We start from the raw sequence: 25,125 nt of genomic DNA on the forward strand, positions 1-25,125 counted from the left end.
CAAAGGCCAAGACATGTGTCAGTGTCACTGGGGAGAATGAGACTATTGTGCCACTTGGACAGTGGGATACTGCTTGGAAACAACTCTGTTGACAGATTATTCGCTCAGTTCCTTCTCTTTCTTCATCACTTTGGACACAAATGACTTACTAGGCTTTCCTCTTGTACGAACTGCTAGAGGGCGGGGCTGGTGTGTTAGTGGAAGTAGAATCAGCTGGGCTCCCAACTGAAAGTGTGTTACCCTGTTTAGGGAAGCTTTTAATACTGGATGAATCATTGTATTTTAATATTCTGCTGCAAGCCAGCCAAATGGGCTGGGTATAAATAATAATAATAATAATAATAATAATAATAATATATTATTATTATTATTATTATTATTAACACCCTCTCCCCAACCTCCCCAAGTACAGTCAAACCTCGGTTGTCAAACGTAATCCATTCCAGAAGCCTGTTCGTCTTCCGAAACATTCGACAAACCGAGGCATGGCTTCCAATTGGTTGCAGGAGCTTCCTGTGTCGGACGTTTGGCTTCCGAAAAAGGTTTACTTCTGGGTTTTCGGCATTTGGGAGTCAAAACATTTCAAAACGGAGCCATTCAAGAACCGAGGTTTGACTGTATTGTACTTAAAAACCTCGTGCTTTAGCAAGGGTGCAAGCCTCTGGCTCTCAGGCAAGGGTAAGCAGATCTCTGGATCTCCTGCTGAGGGTCATTCAAAGTCCTTGTGCCATTTGTGCATGCCACCCCCTCCCCTACACATCTACACAGTTTCCAGACTGGAGTATTCACACATCAGATTCTCCCCACATTCACGTCAAGGGAATCCCGCCCTCCCTTTCCTTTCTAATCTTGAACTTGCAGGCACCCGACCTTGCACCTCTCACACAAATAGATTATCGTAAAGAACTTTAGGTTGGTACAACCATGAAAAACATGGTGTGGAAACACAGTGAATCAGCTCCGGTGATTATGCAAGATTCTCATGCCAGCATTTTGAAGGCTGCCAGCCAGCATGCTTTTAGGTCCACTTTATGCTTCTAGTCATTGCCTTATCAAATCTTCAGGCCCTTCATATCTGAAGGGCCACTTTCTTTCTGGACATCCTTGAGAGATGCTCAGGATAGCGCTTGGATGCACCAATTCAGAAAATGTGACTTGTGTCAAACTTCAAAAGCACATGAGGAGTTATTTTCTGTTGTAGTTATAAGCTACTGTTTACTCTTCACTTAGTTTTAGAGATCCTTCACAAACACCTGTGAAGAGTAACAGACAATGTTTCCAGGACTGTCCCCCCACAGCACAGGGGATACCGGTAGGAGTGATGCTGCTGTTTACTCTTCATCTCTAAAGAGCAGGCAAAGGAGTTTTCTTCTAATCACTGAGATCAGTAGAGTTTTTGGTTTTTTTTTAAACAAACCTCTGCCTGCTCTTTAGAAGTGCTCTCCACTGAGCATCATAGTATTTTGATTGGGAGATAAAAACTCCTGCTCCTTAATGATTGCTCTCTAAAGAGGAGGCAGAGCACTTTATCTCCCAATCTCGGAGCTGAGATTGGGAGGCGGGGCTGTTGGACAACTTTCTATAGTTTGCTGAGCCAGATCTGGCCTGCAGGCCACTAGATTCTGGAAGTTTATCCTCTTCCAAAGCTTGTTTGAGACAGAGCCTCATATTGCAGAGTCAATGCAAGACTTCTTTCTCAAGGCTTGCTTCCCTTTCATAAGAGGGCTGGTGTTGTTCCTTCTGTTTTTAGTTGGATATGGGTTTATTGTAATACACTGTTGCTGGATGTTATAATTTTAATGTCCATTTTTTATTTTTTGGTTCACCATTTTGAGGCTTGGACACACGTTGCTACACAGAATCAAATTGAATCAATCAATAAAAAGTGCTTAGAGGTGTAGCAACGATGTCAAACAAATTAGTGCTCATCTTATTTCATTCACTGACAAATATAAACATTGAATTATGTGTGCTAATTTTGCAATGCATTCCATATATTTTCTCTAATTTATTCAGTTAGAATCTGCTATTTAATATTCATGAAGATAATCACTATTGGATGGCTATTCATTTTTCGCTATCCATCAGTTATCATTTGATTCATATTTTCTTACTCATCAGAGGTGGATTTCATTATGAATTCTCAAATAATTCAGTTTTCCATAATTATATACCTGCTCATGTAGGATTCAGCCTCAATAAAGTTGCATGTGCTTAACCAAACCACGGAACCCTTTGAGTTCAATGAGGCTTGAGTATGATCATTTCCTTCATTTTCTGGATTTGGTTCCTAGTATTTTCTTCCCAGTATTTTGGAGAAAGCTAGAGAGTTCCAGGAAAAACAACAACAACTACTTCTGCTTCATTGACTAAGCAAAAGCATTTGACTGTGTCAACCACAGCAAACTATGGCAAGTTCTTAAAGAAATGGGAGTGCCTGATCACCTCATCTGTCTCCTGAGAAATCTCTATGTGGGACAAGAAGCTACAGTTAGAACTGGATATGGAACAACTGATTGGTTCAAAATTGGGAAAGGGGTACGACAAGGCTGTATATTGTCTCCCTGCTTATTTAACTTATATGCAGAATTCATGAAGCTGAGGCTCCAATACTTTGGCTACCTCATGAGAAGAGAAGACTCCCTGGAAAAGACCCTGATGCTGGGAAAGATTGAGGGCACAAGGAGAAGGGGACGACAGAGGATGAGATGGTTGGTCAGTGTTCTTGAAGCCACCAACATGAGTCTGACCAAACTGCGGGAGGCAGTGGAAGACAGGAGTGCCTGGCATGCTCTGGTCCATGGGGTCACGAAGAGTCGGACATGACTAAACGACTAAAAAACAACAACAATTTTTCTTCCTTATCTGTTAATTTCTTCCTTAGTTTAACACTTAGGTAATTGTCTGGTTACTGCTATCCAAGCAATGCTAAAATCAAATGGATTTCTTCAGTGTAAAAATAAATAAATAAATTGGCTTCAGCTAATCTCTGATTTACAAAACCAAAATGATTAGATTGTGTGAATGCTGCTTAAGATGTTGAGTTTGAACTGACTTCAATAAAAATTGTAGTAATGAACACAGTTGCAAATTAATGAAACAAGTTTAGCTTTGCAATGCTTCCAAATTAAGGGGATTAAATGAAGCCAAAGAGTGTGTCTGAACACTTGCATTGGTACAAGTCTGAATTTGAAGATTAATTAAAGGAAACCAATCCTTCTAGCTTGGTTCAGCAATATTATGACTTCATTCATTCATTCATTCATTTCCAATTGCTATTGGGTGCCTTTGCACTCACATTGTACTGCCAGTTTGCAGCTTAAACTGGTCTGTTATTGGCATTTCTCACTCTAGTGCTGTAGGTCATACTTGGGAAAGAGCTGTGGCTCTTTGGTAGAGCACATGCTTTGCATGAAAAAGCTCCCAGGTTCAATCCCTAGCCCTTCAAGGTAGTGTTAAGCAACTCTCAAGTCTAAAACCCTGGACAACCACTGAAAGTCAGTATAAATGTTAGTGAGCTACAGCGACCAACACTCTGATTCTGTATTAGGCACATCCCTATGTTCCTACAAGTTGTAGGTGGCTGTACAAGTTCTGGAATTCAAAATAAGTGCTGGAGCTGTCTTCCATAGCAAATATTTTCAGCATCATGGTGCTCTATGTCGTTTGCCAAGAAATCTTCAGCGACATGAAGCATGGAAGTCTCACAACTTACCTGGGCCATGGCCCAGGATGATTTATAAACTTTGTGGTCGGGGTATGGATTGCTCAATGCAAGAATTGTTTTGTGGCCTCCCCATGAGTTTTATGATATCCTTTTATTAGGCCTTAATTGTTTTTGTTCTCCTAGAGAATCTTTCCCCAACCTGGTCCCTTCAGGTGTTTTGTGCCACAACTTACACCATCCCTGACTATTGTCAGTGCTGGCAGGGGCTGATAATGCATTGTAGTCCAAAATATCTGGAGGGCCCCAGGTTGAGTAAGATAGAAATAGGTAGGTAGAGCTGCCCTTTTTTAAAAAAGGCAGAATCCTGTATTTTTATTAATCAAGACAAGTAAAATTGATGTGTAAAAATGATACATGGGAGAAAAAAATATGAGACATTGCACTACCTTTGTAACCCAAGAAAATCCTTAATAAAAAATAATAACAAAAAAAATCAAGACACAAAAAGGGAGCTATTTGGAGGGAGGGGATGATTCTGCCCCCCCCGGTGTTCCAAATCACATGTGACTGTTCTTCAGAGGCACCTATATTTCTTATCTCTTGTTACTATGCAGTATTAAAAAGCACTCCACAGTGCTGCCATTTTTGCAACTTAGCCTTATATTTTCCAAATGTAAAGCTATGGATATGGCTCTGAATCTGGCCTTCCTACTGGAATATCTTTGTGATCCGCTTGCCTTTGAAACCTGAACTGGTACCTTTATGCCTCTGAAGATGAGCAATGAGCAATGCTTTCTTTTTGATGTAGAAGCAAAGCAAAGAGGAACATGAGTACAGTGGTACCTCTACTTACAAATAACTCTACTTACGAATTTTTCTACTTACAAATGGAGCTCCATCCGCCCTCTTGAATGCGGTTTAGATAGGATTTTTTTCTACTTACGAATTTTTAGATAGGGTTGCGTCGACTTACGAATTTTTTCCCCCAATGCATTCCTATGGGATTTGACTTACAATTTTTTTCGATTTACAAATGTGTGTTCGGAACGCATTAAATTCGTAAGTAGAGGTACCACTGTAGTTTAATTCCCACTGAATGGTCAGTGCACAAAGATTCAGAAGGGCATCACTTCGGAGTCTGATGGACTCCTGTTTTAAGAGTGCAGGTACTGTTGTATTTTGTCCTGTTATTTATTCTCATTATAAAACCTGAAATAAAAACATTTATTAAAAAAAAAGAACGTAGGTAGGTATAAACAGATCAATGCAGCAAAGTGTTAATAGCCCAGTGTAGTGTATTGGTTAGAGTGTTGTAGTAGGATCTGGGAGACAGGGGTTCAAATCCTTACCCAGCCAGGAAACTAACTGGGTGACCTTGGGCCAGTCTCTTGCTCTCACAGGGTCATTGTGAGAATAAAATGGAGAGGGAGCAAACTCTGTACACCACCTAGAGCTCCTTGGAGAAAAGATGGGATATAAATATAATAAAACAAACAAACAAAAATACGGAAATGTGAATGATCAGACCATCCCTGATTATTTAGCTGGTTCTAGATGGTGAAGTTCAGAACTATCAAAAAGTGGACCTCATGGGATTTTTTTTAAATCCCATGAGCATCCCACACCATCTTAGTATACAGTTAGAATAATAAAATTGAAGAGTTGGAAGTGGCACGAGGGTCATCTAGTCCAACAACCTGCAATGCAGGAATCTTTTACCCAATGTGGGACTCAAACCCATGGCCTTGAGATTAAGAGCCTCATGCTCTACCAACTGAGCTATACGTTCCCACGAGTGTGTGCTTTTTCCTGTATCTTTAACAGCCATACAACATTGGGAACATGAAAATTGCTTACCTATTTAAACTTAATACAACTTTACTAATTCAGCAATTTGCCAAGCACTGGGAGAATTAGAAATTCAAATGTGATGAGAAAACACACCGTGCTTGTGTTTATGTGTGTGTCAACAACGCTAAGCTAATAAGAGCAGCAATCAATCATGTTGGCATTGAAGTTAACAGCGTTCTTCAAAACAGATAAACCATCAGGAAAAAGGAAAACAAAACTTTCACCGATTGTTTGGGACAAATGGCTTACAGTGCAATGCAAACCCAAGATTTTCCCAAAGGAATGAGTTTGGAAGAGTTTTAGGGTTACTGTCAGGGGACCTCCATACAGGGCATAGCTGCCAAGTTTTCCCTTTTCTCGCGAGGAAGCCTATTCAGCATAAGGGAATTTCCCTTAAAAAAAAGGAGAACTTGGCAGCTATGGTACAGGGAGCCTCCGCCTCTCCTGTTGACCAGCACTTCGCTCTGAGAGCAGCAGCAGCGGGTCAGGTGGGGGGGGGAATGAGGAAGTTACCGTGTTTCTCCAAAAATAAGACACCGTCTTATATTTATTTTCCCTCAAAAAAACAAAACAAAAAACACTATGGCTTATTTTCAGGGGATGTCTTATTTTTTTTCCTCCTCCTCCTCCTGCTGTGGCCGGCATTGCTGCTGCGCCTATCACGATGTCTTATTTTCGGTGTATGGCTTATATTCCTTGAATGCTTAAAAATCCTGCTACGGCTTATTTTATGGCTACGTCTTATTTTCGGAGAAACAGGGTAGTGGGTTGGAGGAGTCAGGGCTCGGCTATGCTAGAGAGCCCTTGCAACACCCTGACCAACAGGTGGAGGGGAACAGGCAGCCCCTTCTGGCACCCGAATTAAAGCGCGTCACAAAACGTAAGGTCGGGAGGAGGCGTTTCGGGGTGCCCAAACTCCTATGCTGGGCACGTAACAGGAAACGCCCACTCCCGGATTCTGCGAGTGACTGAGAGGTCATGTTTTCTGCTATCTCTGCACTGTAAATACTATGTACAATAAGCCTCTTAAAGACAGAGCAGACTTGGGCGTCTTTACTCAAGAGTAGCCGCAACAGCACCATTACAGTTACCATATTTTGAAGAGCAAAAAAGAGGACACATTTGCCAACTTCTACTTTTAACTATGGATCGCTCTGCCGACTCTCATTTTACATACCTATGAAAAGGAGAACGTGTCCTGGAAAAAGAGGGCATATGGCAACCTGAGCTGCCTCAGCTGATTCACACCCTGCTGGCATGACTCCCATATCCAGACTCAGTTGGAGATCTGCCAGAGTAAGTCTTTCATCCTGGCTTAGCTGGCATAACTTAAGATGGCGCAACTGAAGTCAGGCTAAATCCTCAAAATGGCCATTGCAGACAGCATGGTACATCACAAGGAGAGACATAAACCCATTCCTTTCAGCTCAGTGACATAACCTGGCAACTCAGCAAAACCTACACTGGCAAAAAGGGTGGTGCAAATCAAACTCTATTTTAAAGGCTTGTTCCCCATCTTTCAGACCCAGGCTGGCTAAGCCAGCAGTAGCCCTGCTCCTGGATAGAGTTTGGAACCAACACAAATGCTGCTGGCTCCCTAGATTTAGGATTACTTTGACTGTATTTCTTTTTTTTGGGGGGGGGGACATTCTTTGTTTCATTGAGTACTAGAATGAGCCTTGGGGAATATTTGGAGATGCTCATTGTCTATGAAATGGTCCTAAAGTCCTTCATTTCCTCCTATTGGTTGAATACCCCCCCAACAACAACCTCCAAATCGGCCACTCTGCATTAGATAAGCATAAAGGATCTGTGCACCAATATGTGATGTGTGGAAATAGTAAATAACAAATAGATAAAATAATGCAACTGATGGAATTGTATGTGGATATCAGTGTGCTTTATCAAATGGGACAAAAGTTGTGAGCAGGAAGGGAAGGGAAAATTGTATCTGGAATGCTGACTGTCTCCAAAATTGGTTGCAACAGTTGCTACTCCTGATCCAAAAATTTTAGAGCGCCAAAGCGGGCTGTTATACACTGGGCAAGGTGAACCACAGATTTTAGCAGATCACAATAACATCACTTAGGGAATTACAGTATGTCTACAATGAAAATCACAGTGATTTGCAAGATTATTTAAGTAAGCAGAAGAATGCCATCATATTTTATGCCGTCTTTCTGTTCAGATTATGTGTGATCACAAGTGCTATATTAAGTAGGTGAAGTGCTATTTCTGTTAAATGAGAGGTCTGGAAGTGTGAATGTTGCTGCTGCTTATGAGCACAATAGGTATTTGAATGTGCTGGCAGGTCATGGATCTGGGGTGTTAACTGGATAGAATTTTGTTGCATTTTATGTTGTTTTAAGCTTTGAAAGCATGTACACAACGCACTTGGGTGAGAATGGATGTGGGTCTGTTTTTCTAATGTCAGATTTCTCACAAAACATTACATTGTTCATTGGTAAGATGAACCAGGTTAATTCAATACCTGTTGGAGCTTCAATTTACCCAACAGGTAAATTGAACCCAATTGTTCAATCAGGAAAATTTGTATATGTAATTTGATGGGAGTGCTGTGGAAAAGTGCTGGAATCAGAGTACGAAAAGCACAATCCAATCTTCACTAGGTGAAATCCAGGAATGATATTCAAGGAAAATATGTGTGCGGGATAAAAACTTTCAGAACTACTTGAGCTGAAGAACTTTCCTCTGTACTTGAGCTCCTGTAGATTTTTGTCTTTTCTTCATGCTGTGAGATTTTTATACTGTAAACTGCCCTGTGATCTTTGGATGAAGGGTGGTATATAAATTTAATCAATAATAATATTAATGTAAGGTGTAGCAGAGATGTGTGCATTAGGAAATAAAACTCTAATGACAATGTGCTAATGCTTATCATGACAGCAGACTTCAGCACCATGACTTGCATTTGCAAATGGCCCATCACAGACTAAATGGCCACAGATACAGCTCATCTAAATCAAGCCTGACTGCAGCTAGCCAGGCATAGGCAAACTCAGTCCTCCATATGTTTTGGGACTACAATTCCCATCACCCCTGACCACTGGTCCTGTTAGCTAGGGATCATGGGAGTTGTAGTCCCAAAACATCTGGAGGGCCGAGTTTGCCTATGCCTGAGCTCGACATATCCACATAAGGGATGAGAAAGCAGTGGCCCTCCAATATATTTGGGATCCAACTCCCAACACCCCCAGTCAATGTGGCCAATGGCCAAGAATGATGGGGGCTGGTGGTCTACAACAAATGGAGGGCTAAAAGCTCCTGTCATAAAAACAAATAAACAATTGTTTGATCCCTAGATCAGAGCTGCACATGCCCATTCATTTCATGGAAGACTTTTACTTTTACTGTGGACAAGCAAAAGGAAGCGAGGGACTAAAATAAACAGGATCTGTTCTGTTTATTGGGATGCTGATGGTGTACATTTTGCCTTAGTCACCCATCCTAGTCTTCTGCCATTGCTATCAACATACAATTATCACCCAGGGCCCCACTATTACATAAGAAAAGCTTGATGTTGTATTATATATTTATTCATTAAATCTGTATACTTCATCTGAAGATCATAGGGTGTTCCACAACATAAAAATGCAATGAGAACACAAAATACAAAATAAAGCAAAACCAACCAATAATACCCCCTTCCATAAACACATCAAAAAGGACAGAGGTCAGCCAATGGCCTGGTTATAGAGAAATGTCACCTAAAGATATGTCATGAAGGTGCCAGGTGAACCTCCCTGGGGAGAACATTCCACAACTTGGAAACCACTGCAGAAAAGGCCTATTCATGTTGTACCTTCCAGACCTCTTGTGAAGGAGGCTCATGAAAATGGGTCTCAGATGATGATTGCAGGGTCTGAGTTGGTTCATATGGGGAGAGGCAGTCCTTGAAATTTTGTGGTCCTGAGCCATTTAAGGCTTTATGGATCAAAACCAGCACTGTGAATTGGCCCTGGAAACTAATTGGCTGGCAGTGCACTCAGGCCAGGATTGATGTCATATGCTCAAATCATCTTGTCCCAGTGAGCAACCTGGCCACCGGATTCTTCACCTGCCGAAGTTTCTGAATCGTCTTCAGACCCAGCCCTACATAAAATGTGTTGCAGTAATCTAGTAAGTAGTCCAAGCAAGCTGTAACTCTCCCATCCAGAGCTTCCCACTTCTCCCATTATGTGTGCCCCACAGCCTCACCAAATCTGCTCTAGAATGTTGAGGGAAAGCCCAGATCAGATTTTGGTGCAACATGTGGGGAGGAGGAGGGGGGAAATCCCACTGTGCAAGTGTGAAGATCAGACATTTACTTAGTACAGTACTACATTGGATACAAGCATTCAGTAGGTCTTCACCTGGCCAGTACAGTGGTACCTTGGAACTCGAACGGCTTGGCTCCCAAACAAATCAGCTCCTGAATGCTGCAAACCTGGATGTAAGTGTTCCAGTTTGCGAATGTTTTTCGGAAGCTGAGGGTCTGATGCAGCTTCCACTTGAGTGCAGGAAGCTCCTGCAGCTGATTGGAAGCCGTGCCTTGGTTTTCGAACGTTTTCAGGAGTTGAACGGACTCCCAGAAGAGATTAAGTTCGAGAACCAAGGTACCGCTGGGGACATGGCCTGGAACACCTAAGCCACATAAGCTGCTCTTTCTAAAGAAAGAGTAGGATATGAGTAGAATAAATGAAATAATGGGTGCTAGAAGGCTCCATTTAAAATCCAAAGTGCTTAAAAAAAAAAAACTCACATCCGGCGGTGAGTGAGATGCAAGGAAGCAGGCTCATGTTTTATTTATTTTCCCTTCTCTTACAGCTCCGTCATTTCCATTTGCTGTTTCCTTTTTGTGTTTATAAACTACATATTTAATAATAGATTGCTCCTCATTCTTTGTTGCGGGGAAAAAACAACAACAGCACCAGCTCATTATGGCTCGTGTCGCTCCACCTGTCACTTGAACTCACCATCAGGCACTGTGATGTGCAATAGCTTTGCTTCAGCCTTTTCTAGGAAAGACAAGGAGGTGCCGAGGTGCTATTACAGCTAATTAGAAGAAAGTCAATTACCAGATTTTTCCCCCCCAGAGGATTAAAAATGCTAGACAGTTGCATCAGCTGCCTTTTGTTTTATTTTCAGTTTTACTGTGAATATTATTTAATGTTCACTCCTGCTGGGGGAAAAAAGAGCTTTTGTAGACCTTTGGAGTTATCAGTGTTTACCAACTAGGGTTTTTTGTTTTTTAAAAAAGTTTGATCTTGTCTTCAAAGTATACCGAGTGGGCAGGGATAGGAACACTACTAAACGCTGTATGTCAACAGAATGGGCCAGCCCTACCATTGGGCAGAATGAGGTGACTGTCTCGGGCAGCCAATGCAGAAAGCAGCAATGGCTCCTGATCCATTTGGCAATTCCCTTCTATTGGAGAACAGAGATGTGTAAGCAACATGGGCTGTCTCAGGTAGCCTACAGCTGAGGTGGAAGATGGTGGTAGTGAAGCAAGAGTCAACTGCCAGTAGGGTTGGCTTGTGTATGTGGGAAGAGCAGCTGGTGGAACAGTCTCCAGGCAGCAAATTGTTTGGGGTGAACCTTGAACAAAATGTTATGTTTGCATTATGGATACATACCCAAAATGACTGCTCCCCTTCACCCACATCACCTCCTAGCCCCGTGAGAAGATAGGCTTCTTTCAAGGAATAGAGCATGAGATGAATGGCCTAGGGCTGATGCCCCCCAATGGCAGGTAGGTCTACCAAGGTCTGCTCATGGGAGGACAGGGCCCACCAGAGACCCCTTCAAGCCTGGAGCCATCCTGACTGCAGCACTAAGACATGGGTCACATGCATGAGTTTTAACTTATTTTAGTCTATTCTATTGTGGTTGTAATTTTATGCATGTTTTAAATTATGGTGCTATGGTTTTTAGCGATAATTTTATGGGTATTTTTTGTGAACTGCTTTGAAGTTTTCTATAATCTACTGGTATATAAATGTTATGAAAATTCATCAATCCTTATTCTCCTATTATATCACCAATCCACACAGCTCTCAAAACAGGTTCTCTCAAACCATGACTATATCTGCTCATCTACAGAACTCCTTCCAATGTATGGTAGTAAAATTGCCACTACTATGGGTTGCAGATGTTCTTGCTTATAGCCCTTGCACAAGTAAATGCCATAAGTGGGCATTACAGCTGACCATTAGGCTCATGGCTCCACTTTGTCACCTGTTAGAACCAGGGGCATAGCAAGGGGTGTGTGGTAGGTGCGGTCCATCCCAGGTGTCCCCACTGAGGGGGGGGTGACAAAATGGTGGGCAGCACTCACGCCACATGTCTCTCCTGGGAATGACACTGCCCCAAACAGTCCGCCCATTGCCTCCTCCTCAGGTGTAGGACGGCTGAGTGGGAGGGGGCAGGCAGACTCCTCAGATGTGCTGCGGTGCCCCCTGGGCACACACGCCACCCCAGGCGCCCGATCGGCTTGCTCTGCCGCTGGTTAGAACTCGTTCACAAAATTAGGTTCATCACATGATTTCATATCACCTGACTACGCAACACTCAGGAACTGAATGTGTGAACAGCCTCCACTGAAAAGCATTACGTCTGACATGCAGTGAACAGCATTTTCCAACTTGACATCTGTGATGGCCCTTGAATGTCTCACTTGATCTTTCCATTCTTGAGTGATTAAAGTGCATGTGTTTTTTAACAAGTGATTAAAGTGAGGCCTGTTTTTTTAAACAGTTTATTGGGCTCAAGCGAGGTAACTTCTGCCATGCAATTTCTGTAGGGCTCATTATCAGTGACGATAGTATCACGTATGTAAGAGTGAGGCCTGATGACAAAACTGATAGGCACCAGTTATGGGGAACTGAATGCTGACCATTAAAGTGCAAAACATGCCCATATAAGCTACAAGGAGGGTTCCGATAGCTTCAGAGAAAATGGGGCGAGTAAAGTTGCATTTCAAGGACTGTGGTTGGATGGGGAGGTGGGGAGGTGCTGGTTGGCAGAAGGTCAGAAGATAAAATAGCTAAGATGATGTATTTTGCCTGTATAGCGCGTGTGCCAACGGGAAGCTCTTGCAAACTCTTTGGGAATAAAATCAGACTAATTGGACTTGAACCCCCTAGGGAAATTTATCCCCCACAGCTGTTTTGCTAGACTTTGCCAATATCAGTGAAGCAGCATAAGAGTTGTTATCCAAACATGCAGCGTCGCTTTCAGTGCATTTGCCTCTTACCTTTTGTGCTCGTCGCTTGTCAGCTCTTTGATTCTGATGGTAGATCCGGCTGAAGTTGGAAACAATAACTGGGACTGGGAGAGCAATGACAAGCACCCCGCTCAGGGAGCAGATGGAGCCAAATATCTTGCCAGCAATCGTTTTGGGCACCATGTCTCCATAACTGGTGAAAGAGAAAGCAACAAAACAAGATGGCAGCGTTAGGAAAAAGCTGATTGGATGAGACATTTGCAGAGTCAACCGGCTGTAAATTGAAATTAGGACACGGGGCATCAATCATGTAGTTCGCTCTTGCATCTAAGCCTTGGGTTTCATACATTTAATGATTCATCAAAGTATTTCTATAGCACCCTCTTGCAAAACATCATGATGGCAAATAGCAACAGCAGCAACAAAACCCTTAAAAATAAAACCATTAAAATGACTGGCTACTCAATAACATTTCAAACAATGACACAGTCTTGTTTGTATAAATTCCCAGCTCAGGGGCCCCTATGACGATCAGGGCGTTAACATGTTTGTGTGTGTGTGTGGAAATAGGAGTTTAAACTCTTTCTCCCCAGCTGTAATCATGATTCAGACTGGGAGCTCTGCAATTTACATTGGTTTTAAAAAAGAAGAAGCTCTTGTTGTTTTGCATGCTTGTATTGCAATATATATATAATTCCTAAAGATCCCTTGAATTTGGGCTGTGTGTGTGTGTGTGTGGGGAGAACAGGCTATTGGGCACCACAAGGGAGAGAGGGAGGGGAGATAGATACATCACTGCATCTGCCCTAAAGTCTCTGCAATGCTATTTAGATCTCACCTTCACTGGTTTATTGTGGCAACAGCCTGCTTCATCAGGTGCTCAGTGTAGCACTTTGGTAGAATAAACCCCTGTGGCCCAGTGCATAAAAGCAATCTAGAGCTCTGTGAAAATGACTGATGAGACTGTGGACCAAGTCTGCTTACTTTACATTCATAGCAATTGCATGCTGATGGATGAGCTGTTTCAGTTTTACCTGGTTTTCTTCCAAGCCATCCTAGACCTACCTTTTTGCAAAAAGAAAAAAGAAACCCCACAAGTTGATTTCATGTTTTGCATGACATTGTTTTCCCCTCATTGTTTTTTTCTTTATTTGCAATATACATAATTCATGAAAAGTGATTCAGATTATTATTATTGCAGATTATTATTATTATTATTATTATTATTATTATTTAGAATCCCAGCCCCCCGCTCCAGAAGCACCACATGCCTACCTAGTTACCTTTAACTTTTAAGTCCTTTCAGCTTTTAAACAAAAGTGCCATTTCATAAATCACCATGTGCTCTCGGAGGCCTAAAGCCATGTTCTATTGATGTTGCAAATGTAAAAAAACTACTGTATATTCCTGCGTATAAGACTACTTCTTAACCCAGGAAAATCTTCTCAAAAGTCGGGGGTCGTCTTATACGCTGGGTCGTATTTCTTATATGGCGAGTATATACCAAACTCTGTACAGTATTTTAACTGGAAAAGTTGGGGGTTGTCTTATACGCCCAGCCGTCTTATACGCCGGAATATACGGCTATGCCAAGAAAAACTATGCCAAGCTGATTGAAAGGTAGTGATTTCCTGGCTTATTGTTGTCCTGATTATCCATCCTTCAAACAATATGCAGGTGCTTCAGCTATTATCTAATTCAGTGTTCTCTGACTTCTTTCCCCCTCATGAACCACTTGAAAGCTGCTGAGAGTCTTGGCAGACCATTTAATGCTTTTTTCTGCCTGTTGCAGCAATTATAATTCACAGCCCTAGATGCTGTATGATTCCTAATTGTATTTCTGGACACTTTGTGGACCACCTGACCACCTGAATGAAGGTAGCACAACACTGGACCAAAGTTTGGGAGCCGCGGTTCTAAGTAGTGGACATGCTGGCATCATTTCTAACAGCTGATTGCACATTGGAGTGTTGCAACACTGAACTATACGAACCCCTAAGGTCATAAAAACATATTGAATCCAAGGTGATGTTTTTCAGCGTGGTAACAGATGGTACCCAGTTACGATTCAGAATCCAGAAAATGTGTTCTGTGATGTGCTGGGATCATGACTGATGGGCCAGTCAGCTAGAATTAAAGAGATCCAATAATCTGGGCTGCATTATAGGGGAATGTGTCATGCTCAGCTGTAAATCAGGATTCAGAATCCCAATTACCTTAGCTGTAATATGGCACTCGGTAAGCCAGGGCAGTCAATCATACTTGTTAGTCCAGAGCAATTGCTGCCCTGTATGTTTCATTAGGGAATAAGAGCCAGAGTTCTCTTTATAGCACTAGCAAGGAGAATCTCAACTGAGGCATGGGAAAACCTATCCGAAGCATCATAGAGGAATGCATGAAAGATTGCTCTGGTAGCTCGCAAAACTATGTGAAGGGAGTGAGTTTTTGGTGATACTTTCCTTGCAAAGGATAAAAAAAGAAAAAGAATGAAGCTGAGCTGGAAGTTCCCTTCTGCAAGCTGCAAAGGAATGTTGACACATCGGGTCCTCCCTGCAAGAGAGGGCACGCGTTGCGGTGGGGCCCGGCAATCAGGGTGGGGACAACTGGAGCAGCCACAACACCCTACTGGTGGTCCCTCTGACAGGGAGCAATTGGGCTATGGGCATGCCAGTCAAATAGTCAGAGGGACTGCTACTTAAGCACTGCACGTGACCCTCAAGATCCTTTTCTCGGGTCGCAGTGCTGCATTGGAACACCCACCCACCTCTCCCTAATTTTAGGGCTTGCGCTTGACCTTGCTATGCCGTCGTGTGTCGCCTATCTTCGGGACAGGGGCATGGCAGGAATTTTCCCCACTTGGCTGATTGGCTGTTGCCACTTGGGTTTCGCCTGCCGCGTAGCAAATCGTCACAACTTGTAAGGTTGGCGGATAGGCTCTGATTCATGCTGATAGGGGTGGCAGGATTCCTAGCCAACCCTATCCATGGGTATTCCTTCAAATGGAATCCTAGGATTCATGGTTGGTCTTCCCGAAGCGGGGTTGTGCCCTGAGCCAGAGTTCAGGGCACATCTGGGGGAACCAGGGCCGGGTGCTAGTCAGATCCCATCCCAGATGTTAAAGGGTCTCCACACTCAGCGAAAGGAGGGAACTGCAGAAGAAGAAGAAGAAGAAGAAGAAGAAAAAGATGCCATAGGTTTGCATAATTTTTGCATTTGCTTTTTATATGCATAGCTGCAAATCTGCGAATACTGATTATAATTCAATTAGACATACATTCAGGGACAGCCTACTTAAGGAGAGGCTGTTGTCTCAGGTGGCAGATTCAGCCCCCTCTGCTGCTGCTTGCTGTGGCCACCTCTGGCTGCTTCCTTTGCCTTTGCCTCTGCATCATGCATGCACCTGTGTAGGTTATAGGGTCACCCAAGACAGAAGCTTATAGGAAAGAGGCTAGGGGACAAAGGGGGTTGGGTATGAGGTGTTGTACTGGCATTTTTGCTGAAAAACCAGACCCATAGCACCCGTAATAGTTCTAGCTAGTTTTCTAGTTCTGTTTATTAAAAAGGAATGGGCTGAATCTCATAAACTTGACTGCCAGCAAGTGGGGGGGAAAAAGCCGGATTACAGGGGGTGCAAACTTGGTGATAAACTATTGGGTTAAATTATAAATAGCATTTTGCTTATTTCACTATGTGCTATAGTTTATTAGTACTGTACTGGTGTAATGTGGAAGTTTGGGTGTTGTGCTGTATTGTTTTGTTTTGTTTTAATCGTGCTTTGAGTGAGCTATTTCCCCCTCTGTGGAAATGATAGCCTTCGGCTAAATAATAATGATTTGAAATTGAAATTGAAACTTTCGGCGGAAAAATGTTCTCGGCACCTTTAGGAACCAGCTAAATTAGTGGTTTTCAAAGCAAACTGTACCATTCCCTGGGATTTCCCAGGGGCTGCTAAGAAGCAAGAGGGTGGCAGAGGGGCACTGGAGATGACTATCTGACTTTGAACAGTTTGTTGAAGTAATTAAACCAAATAATTTTAATTGGATTTAGAATAAATGTGTACTTAATTGTTACTGTTTTGAATTTATTGTGTTATTATCTTCCTTAGTGGGTTGTGCAAACCATTATTCCGAACAATGCTTTTTATAGGGTAGATGGCACTAGGCATGACTTTATGGAACCAAGGGGACGGTAGTGCCCCAAATTTGGAACCACTGAGCAAAATCAAAATTAATCTCTGAGCCTCCAGTTTTAAAACACATGCTGCCCAAGAGCAGAGGAAGCTACCGGTAGTTACTTTTGATCAAAACTGAACAACAGAAGCAGACAGATCTGTATCTCTGAATTAAATTTGTTCAAAATCCTCCACGATGGAACAAAATTCCAAACCCACTCTTCCAAACCATCTCGCCAAGGCTGTATTTGCTGTCTCTTGCTCTTTTCACTTCTTCTGTGAAAGTGGAAGGCAGGCAGGGCAAAGCTCTAAAAAATAATAATCTCATGACACCGATCAGCTTTTGACTGCTGAGCTACCTTGTCCCTAGAGAAAGGCTTCCAATGAATCCCCGAAAGCTGTGCGAGAGGATGGCTCAATGTGTGTGTGTGTAATTTTTAGAGTTCTGCAAATGCTTCACACATCATCAGCTGAAACCTAATTGTACCACACAGAAGCCTCTGGCTGGATTCATCTAAGGCAAATGCACCAAAGCCTCTTGCAATGGCTATGATCAATAAAACGCTCTTTGCAGCTATTAACTTTTTAGACACCCTCTTATCCAAAGAGAGTTTAAAACCCCTTGTTAAGCAACTGATGTCTCCCTTTGCTGCTCCCAAACAAGGCGAGGCAGCAAATTAATCATATGCTGTGGATTTGAACTTGCAAACCCGGAGTGCTATTGAAAAGCTTTCTCCTGTTTACAGAGGACAGAACAATTGTTTGGTATAGGCTCCATTTTGATTGGTTTAGCTCAGTGGAACATTCATGCACATAAACTGTGAACCTTCTGAATACACAAGGCTTGAAAGGATAAGATATAAACCCACCCAATACCAAAAGGGTTAGTTTGGCACGGCACTCGGATAAGAAGGAGCTTTCATGAATGACTAGATAGTTATGATACAAAACAGTCCAGTAGTACTGGTGTTTCTATAACTTCCCATTCGTTCATTCCTCATTTTCAATGCATTCCCCTATCACTTTGCGAACCACAAACAGTACATGGTTGATGGTTGGCTTGGAGGGCCACACATTAGTTTTAATAGGAGAGAGAAGCCCATGGCTTTGGCCAATCACTGTATGAACTTCATATAGAGGCATTCAAAACACAAATCAGACTTTCACACTTATTTGAGGGACTTCTAAACTATCACTCCCCAGCCAAATTTGTAATGCAGATAATTTAATGCTCTGGCATTTCATGAAACAGCTGCAGCTACAAAACACAAAACAAAACATTTTGAGAGAGAGAGAGAGAGAGAGGGGGGACCTTTACCCATTTCCTCATATGTCACAGTCAATTTCCTATCAACAGAGCAGATGTTTGATTCTCTGGCTCAGCCAGAGGGGACATAAATGGAAAGCTGGCAAAAGAGAAACTGTTTCTCCCCACCCCATTGTGGGCGGTGAGCAGCAAGCACACAGTCTTCTGATATAATCTGCCCAGCACAGCCAAATACTGATCATTTTGGTGACCACTGAGAGCTATGGTGGGTACTGATAGCTATACAATAATTATTTGCAATACTCAAAGCAGAACCCAGTCTGCTGTAACCGGCTCAATCTACAGATCATTTATTTCCCATTTTCGTTTCAACCAGGGCTAGTTCATGCATGCATGCACTCATCATTTGATGACTGTAACATCACTTGAGTACAAATGCATACCACAGATGAGGGTATGATGCCACCTCAAACACATCAAGAGTCATGTCCAATGCTGCTGTTCAGCTAGCACAGCAGACTTCTGCTTGTGTAGCAGAACTCTGCCTTCCTCACTTTCCCCTGCAGCCCCCCCACCTAGCACACCTTCAGTATCTGCTCCAGAGAGCATTTGGGGAGACGAGATGAAGGGGAAGTCCCAATGAGCAAGTGGAGTTCTCTGGATGCAGCCTCAAGTAATCATGGGGTAAGAAGTCAAGGGGAGCACCAGAATGTTTGAACCAATCAACCTATGAAAGCTACCTCTTCTGGGATTTTCTTTGGAGTCTGTTGATAGAGTAAGTCACTTAAAAAATAAAAAGCAGTCCCTTATGTGCATCTGTTGGTGTATTTACCAGTCTTAATACATTCTCAGTCACAATGTTTGCTACCCTCTCTCCTTTAGACGTAGCTTACAAGTTAGGGAGAATCTGTAACCCTCCAGGTGCCAATGGACTCCCAACAGCCCCAGCTGGCATAGCCAATGGTCTGGGATGATGGGTATTGTAGTCCAGCAACAACTGAAGTGCCACAGATTCTCTCTCCTTGGTCTACATGGAAAGTTGTAACAGTGAAGATAGCTGGCAGAGGAAGATCCTGCCAAAACATAAGACAGATGTACTTTGCATGTCATGGGTAGGGGGACTTTTTGAGCCTGATGGCCACATTCTCTTCTAGGAAAAGTTCTGGGAGCCATGCGCCAATGGTGAGCAGGGCTGGAAGCAGGCAGAGCAATTAATGTTAATTTTACCTTTGCACAGTAGGCTAGTTTCTACACATTTACACATTCTATCCTTCCTTCTGGTAAGCAAAAAGCATCATCAAAGTTCAGCAACACAGTCTAGCCTCCCAAAAACACTCCAAAAAGATGCAGAGCTAGTGAAGAGCATGGCCTGGGGAGAAGGTGCATGTCAGAGGTGCATGTGGCCTGGGGAGATCTCAAGGGCCTGACAGAGAAGCCTGGAGGGCCACATTAGGGCATAGCTGCCAAGTTTTCTCTTTTCTCGTGAGGAAGCCTATTCAGCATAAGGGAAAATCCCTTTAAAAAAGGGATAACTTGGCAGCTATGCATTAGGGTGTGATATTCCCCATCCCTGCTGCATTAAAACAAACATCCTGTTTTCACGGTGTGGACTTTGAGGACCAGTTGACTCACAGGCTAATTGCTTGGCATTTGATGACCTGGAGCTGAATGGATAGGCTAACTGCACTGAACAGCACAGAGCTTGAGCATAAACATGTGAAAACAGCTATGATGAGGCAGATAAAAAATGCTGAAGATTCATATGTGGACCCAGCCTTGAAATGTGATGAGTAGCCTTTGGGCGATTGTACCAACTCTCAGCATCATCCTGTCTGAAGCAGTTTTATTTTCAAGCTAGTACATTCATTGCTTCAGGTGGACAACAGAGTGGAACTTCCCGGACTGAATTTTGAGCATGAGCACGTGGCTTCCTAACTCCTTCATCAAAGAAGATTTACTTATAATGGACTAGTCATGCCCCTTCTGGCTCAATTAAAACTTCTGAAGCCAAGACCACAAAAACATGTTCTCTGTAATTAAAATGTGACTTTGTATAACTCAGTCGCCCACTCCTACCTTTTGGCTTCAGTTTCTAAGCAGTCTGTGGGTGCAGAGCAGGTTGATTCATACATTATGACAATGCAAAGCCTTTGCAAGTTGATTCTGGGTAGTTTTAATTCCTCATAAAGGAAACATCAGTCCTTGATGAGCTAAAACCCTGGTCTCCATTGTAGATGGTCATTAAAGGTTCTTCTGAAACCATGGATTAAACACAACCGTAAAACTAAAGTATCCGTCATTGTGTGATCCACCTGAGGGAATGTTAAAATTGCCAACTTGCTCTTCTGAATGCCAGTCAGCTAATTATCCTCTGAGAAGAAAGGCCCAGTAATTGGGCCATGACCATATTATATATTCCTAGGAGCAAATGACGATCTGCTCTGCATAAGCAGATATGTAGTTGCTGCCAATCTCACAGTAGTAGGTGCTCTTGAAATTAGATAAGGAACAAATATTATTATTATTATTATTATTATTATTATTATTATTATTATTGGCTTCCAACAAAGATTAAAATACATTAAAATATCACAGATTAAAAACTTCCCTAAATTGGAATTGCTGCTCAAAGTAGACCAATGCACATAAGTGAACCCAAGTTAGTCATGGCCAATAACTTCAATGGGTCTACTCTGAGTAGGACTAGCACTGTGTAACACCCATAGAGAATAGTAATATAACTTATTTTTAAAAGGCCACAAAGCAGCAACTTCTTAATCAAACCCAGCATTGATTTTCAGACTGGGTCTCTGGGACCCTGGACTATTCTGACGCCAATCAGGGGGCCCACCATGAGAGTACTAATCAGAGACAGCTCTGGCTTTAAGAGAACGCTTATAAGCAGGGTGTATATTTGGAAATGATGCCCCCCAAATGTGTAATTTTGTGAAAAAATACATACAAAAATAATTGAAATTTTCAAATTAAAAAAGTATGCATTGGGCCATGAAACTTTGGACCACAAAACCAAAATGGGTGTTGCTGAAATGTATTTGACCATAGCTGCTAAATCTTCACTGTGGGTGGCATCTGTGGTTGGCTGCCACAATATTAATTGCTAGCTGCCTCCTTGTTTTTGTCCCTGATCAATAGTGCCAATACTACTAATAGCCTCACAGCCCATTTATAATAGATAAATTGCCGAGGAATCAAAAACATTGTATTTTCATGAGCTTTAATTGGGCATTCTAAACCCATGTGTGTCCCACCCCCTGGTCCCTCAGCCAGGAGTCAGAGAACCCTGTAAGTCTTCATTAATTCTTTTTTTAAAAAGACAACTAATCACCTTGAAAGTTCTTTTTCTTTTTTAAAAGGAAAACCCAACCAGCTAATAATTCTGGTGAAAGCAGATTTTAAGTAATTAATCAATAGCCTCATTAGGGTTGCTGGGAGATAAAAGAGCATCTTATGATGAATGGCCAGAGGGCCTAACTTGCCCAGAAAGCAACATCAAAGCAGTCTAGGCCATAACATGTTCTACCACTGCAGGCAAATGAAGAGCAGTCTTGTAGGTTAGAACACCACACCCTAACTTCAATGAATATAATCCTGGGGGGGGGGATTGATCAATCTTTTTGTGCCCCAGTTAGAAAGAAAGAAATAAAGAAAGAAATAAAGAGGCCTTTCCTTATTGCTTCATCCAGGGGATCTGAAGCTTTGTACCGTAACATTTCTCTAAGATTCAAACTTGACCTGATATTTAGGCCCAACATCAGAACCAAGCAGATCAGACATTGATCTGGTCAGTAGGAACTCTCCCTGCACACTCTCCCTGCACACACACACAACTGTTTCATGGTGCTGAATCAGGATATTTAATCCTTTTGTTTCAACCATGGTCCAGACTGAAATCATACACACTCTGCACTGGTTATTTTCAATGGGAGGACAGCTGGGTTGTGTAATTTCAGTCAGGATTACTGAGGGGATAAAAAGCTGAAGACCCCTCTTCCACGCCACCATCCCCACCAGGATCCACCCCACCCTACCCCACCCCTTCTTTTAGTTAAACAAAAATCAGCTGCACAAGCTTGAACTGTGAGACACACATAGATTTTGAAGTGGAGGAGCTTATCATGGCAGCCCGGATAGCCATGTCTCCCGGGAGAATCCAAAAACAGGTGCTGAACTGTGCCATCTTATAACAACCATGTAACACTGGTTTTACAAAACTTCTGGTTGCCTGTATGCTACCAATATTTTAGGTGTTGCTGTTGACAGCTGAACTTTGGCAACTTGGGACCCAAATACTTGAAGGAACACCTTTGCTGGCATCCAGAAGGAGAAGCCCTTCTGTTGGTTCTGCTGGTAACTGTGGTACAGGGCCTTTTCTGTGGCAGCATCCTGGATATGGAGTTCCCTCCCATCATAAAATGTGCCTGGCATATGGATGGTGTGGGTTTTGAGCCAGCTGAAGACACCTCTCTTTATCAAGGCATTTGGGGACTGTTGATCAGTGAACCTATTTGTAATTGGGGGACTGTTTTATGCTGTTCACATGGCATAGATTTTAGTACTCATCTTAATTTGATATTACTTTAGACTGTTTTATTGTTTGAATAATTTTTATATGTGAGAAGAGCCCTGACATTACTTATGATGAAATCTTTTGAATGAATTAATGAGTGAACAGCAAAACTAAACACCTTCTACTACAGCAGTACAGTCAAACCTTGGTTCCTGAACACCTCCGTTATCATACGTTTTGGCTCCCGAACGCTGAAAACACGGAAGTAAATGCTCCGGTTTTCGAATGATTTTCAGAAGCCAAATGTGCTAAGCAGCTTCCATTTTGAATTTCCTTATTGTATTGAGGCTTCTGCTTTCAGTTTTCGGTTGTCGAACATTTTGGAAGTCAAATGGTCTTCCAGAACGGATTACATTCGACAACTGAGGTTTGACTGTACCACTTTTTAAAACCTTTATCTGTTGTTTTTTTTTAATAAAAACTTTATATAGAGTTTGACTGCTCCCTCGCTGAACTTCTAAACTGCATGAGCATTCATCTAGCACACTAAAAAGCACACCAAGCAAATAAAATAATGGCATTCTTGCCATTTCTCATACCTTTTTTCCTGCAAAATGCAAGCCTAAGCAAGTCTACTTAGAACTAACCCCCTTAGAAATAAGGTTATAGTCTTAAAAGGTTGTGCACTCCTTTCTCCAGCACTGCAGTGCCACATTTCCCCCCTGAGCCGCTGAAACAAAACACAGGGTCAATTTCACTTCACAGCTTTTGAAAAGAAGTGAAATTGACAATGTTCAGAAGCAACCCATCCATTTGCATTCCATTTAGTTTGAGCTGAACGTGGCATTGCTAAGGTTTGCAGGAGAATCATGCTGAGGAGTCAAAGGGGTAGCCTTTGCTCAATCATGTTCATAAGCCTCTATTAGCTTCCAGGCACAACTCCAAGGTGCTGTTGCACTGCTACAGGAGCAAAGGCATCAGAAATAAATGTCAATATAACCTTATACACAGCAGTTTGGATATGTGCTGAAAACGGGCTGGCTGCTCCATGCAAATGCAGCTGCTGTGAACTGACAAGCAGTCAAGTGAGAAAGTGAGAGGAGTGAGCAAATTGTTGACTTGACTGGCCCACCTGCTTTCCATGCAGCACGTTGCACAGAGGCAAAATAGGACGGTGGCTGGAGGGTTTCTTGCACCTAAGCAGCCATACAAAGCACGTTGTTTACTTGACAAGATATAAACATTCTTCTTATTTGACTGAATGGCTCTTCAGAAAACATTCTGTAGGCAATTTTTCCTGCTGCTGCAAAGATCTGCAGGGGGCACTAGGGCTTGTTTTGATGGATTGATATAATGCTGTGGCATCAAGCAAGGACCATGGTGTCTCCCAAATGAATATAAAGTAAATCATCCCAGGACTAAAAAGAGTATATTAAAAAAACAACAGCAACAAAAACCCACATTCATCATTATGGGGCAGGAATTTGGTCTACAACTTAGTTCACATGCTGGGTTTCTCTGATGATCTTGGGGTTAGCTGGAATCACAGGTGAAGGTGACCCAAGAAATAGAACAGGCCTATGATGATAGAGTTCTCTATGGCTCACATAGCGATGGCCGAAGTGGAGGGGAATAAGGTGTGGAACTTTCTGTCCATTTCCTACTGTCTGATGAATCTTAAGACGATGATAATAATAAGGTAGTCTGCATCTTCATGATATCAAAGGAAGCATATTTGGATGTGGGGGGACCTGAGGGGAAACTACTTTTGCAGCTTCAAACTGGATTAAACAAATTTCCCAATTCTAAACTAATATCTGGCTGAGCTTGCACATTACACACCATTCACATGGTAACATATTACATATATGTATCTCCTGCCTATATAGAAATGCTGATTGCCTATACTGTTATTCATTCCCCATCACATTTCTAGGCTGATGGCTCTAATCTTTATATCTAGCAAATCTAATGAATTCACTCTTCATGAAGACCTGACCTCAGAGGAATTATGACCCATGAGAGGTGGTTTAATTCATTTCACTGCAAGAGGGCTGCATGACATATGCTTATATTACTGACTATTAAGACGTGTATTTTAATGTTCGCTATCCTCCTTTCTCAGACAAAAAACATGATCAGAAGGAAGATTGCTGCCTTCAGATTTGGGGCTAAGCAGAGAAGTTGTCTGGACAGCGCCTGATCTCCTCCAGCTGGCAATAAATAAGGTGCTGAGCAGCTCATCGGGTCTATAAATAGCTTTCCCAGCAGCCTTCTCTGATGATCGTATCTCTCACTCTCCTCTCTGTGTGCAACAACACACACAGCCCCTAAAAATAGAGGATGATAATCAAAAGGCTGAAAGACCCTTAACTACAGTGTAGAGACATTAGCAGCTGCAGAAATAATGAAGCCT

General features: G+C 42.4%; 1 protein-coding gene across 3 annotated transcripts in view; it reads right to left on the bottom strand.

The window, feature by feature from the left end:
• Nucleotides 1–25,125, bottom strand: part of KCND3 (potassium voltage-gated channel subfamily D member 3) — a 270,870-nt gene that overhangs the window by 56,017 nt on the left and 189,728 nt on the right. For all 3 annotated transcript variants that reach the window (XM_035122268.2, XM_060277148.1, XM_060277149.1), the window contains exon 3: nt 12,774–12,936. In XM_035122268.2, the coding sequence (XP_034978159.1) occupies nt 12,774–12,936 (163 nt within the window). The remainder of the gene's footprint in view (nt 1–12,773; nt 12,937–25,125) is intronic.

Source organism: Zootoca vivipara, chromosome 7 (assembly GCF_963506605.1).
Source record: "Zootoca vivipara chromosome 7, rZooViv1.1, whole genome shotgun sequence".
Taxonomy (NCBI): domain Eukaryota; kingdom Metazoa; phylum Chordata; class Lepidosauria; order Squamata; family Lacertidae; genus Zootoca; species Zootoca vivipara.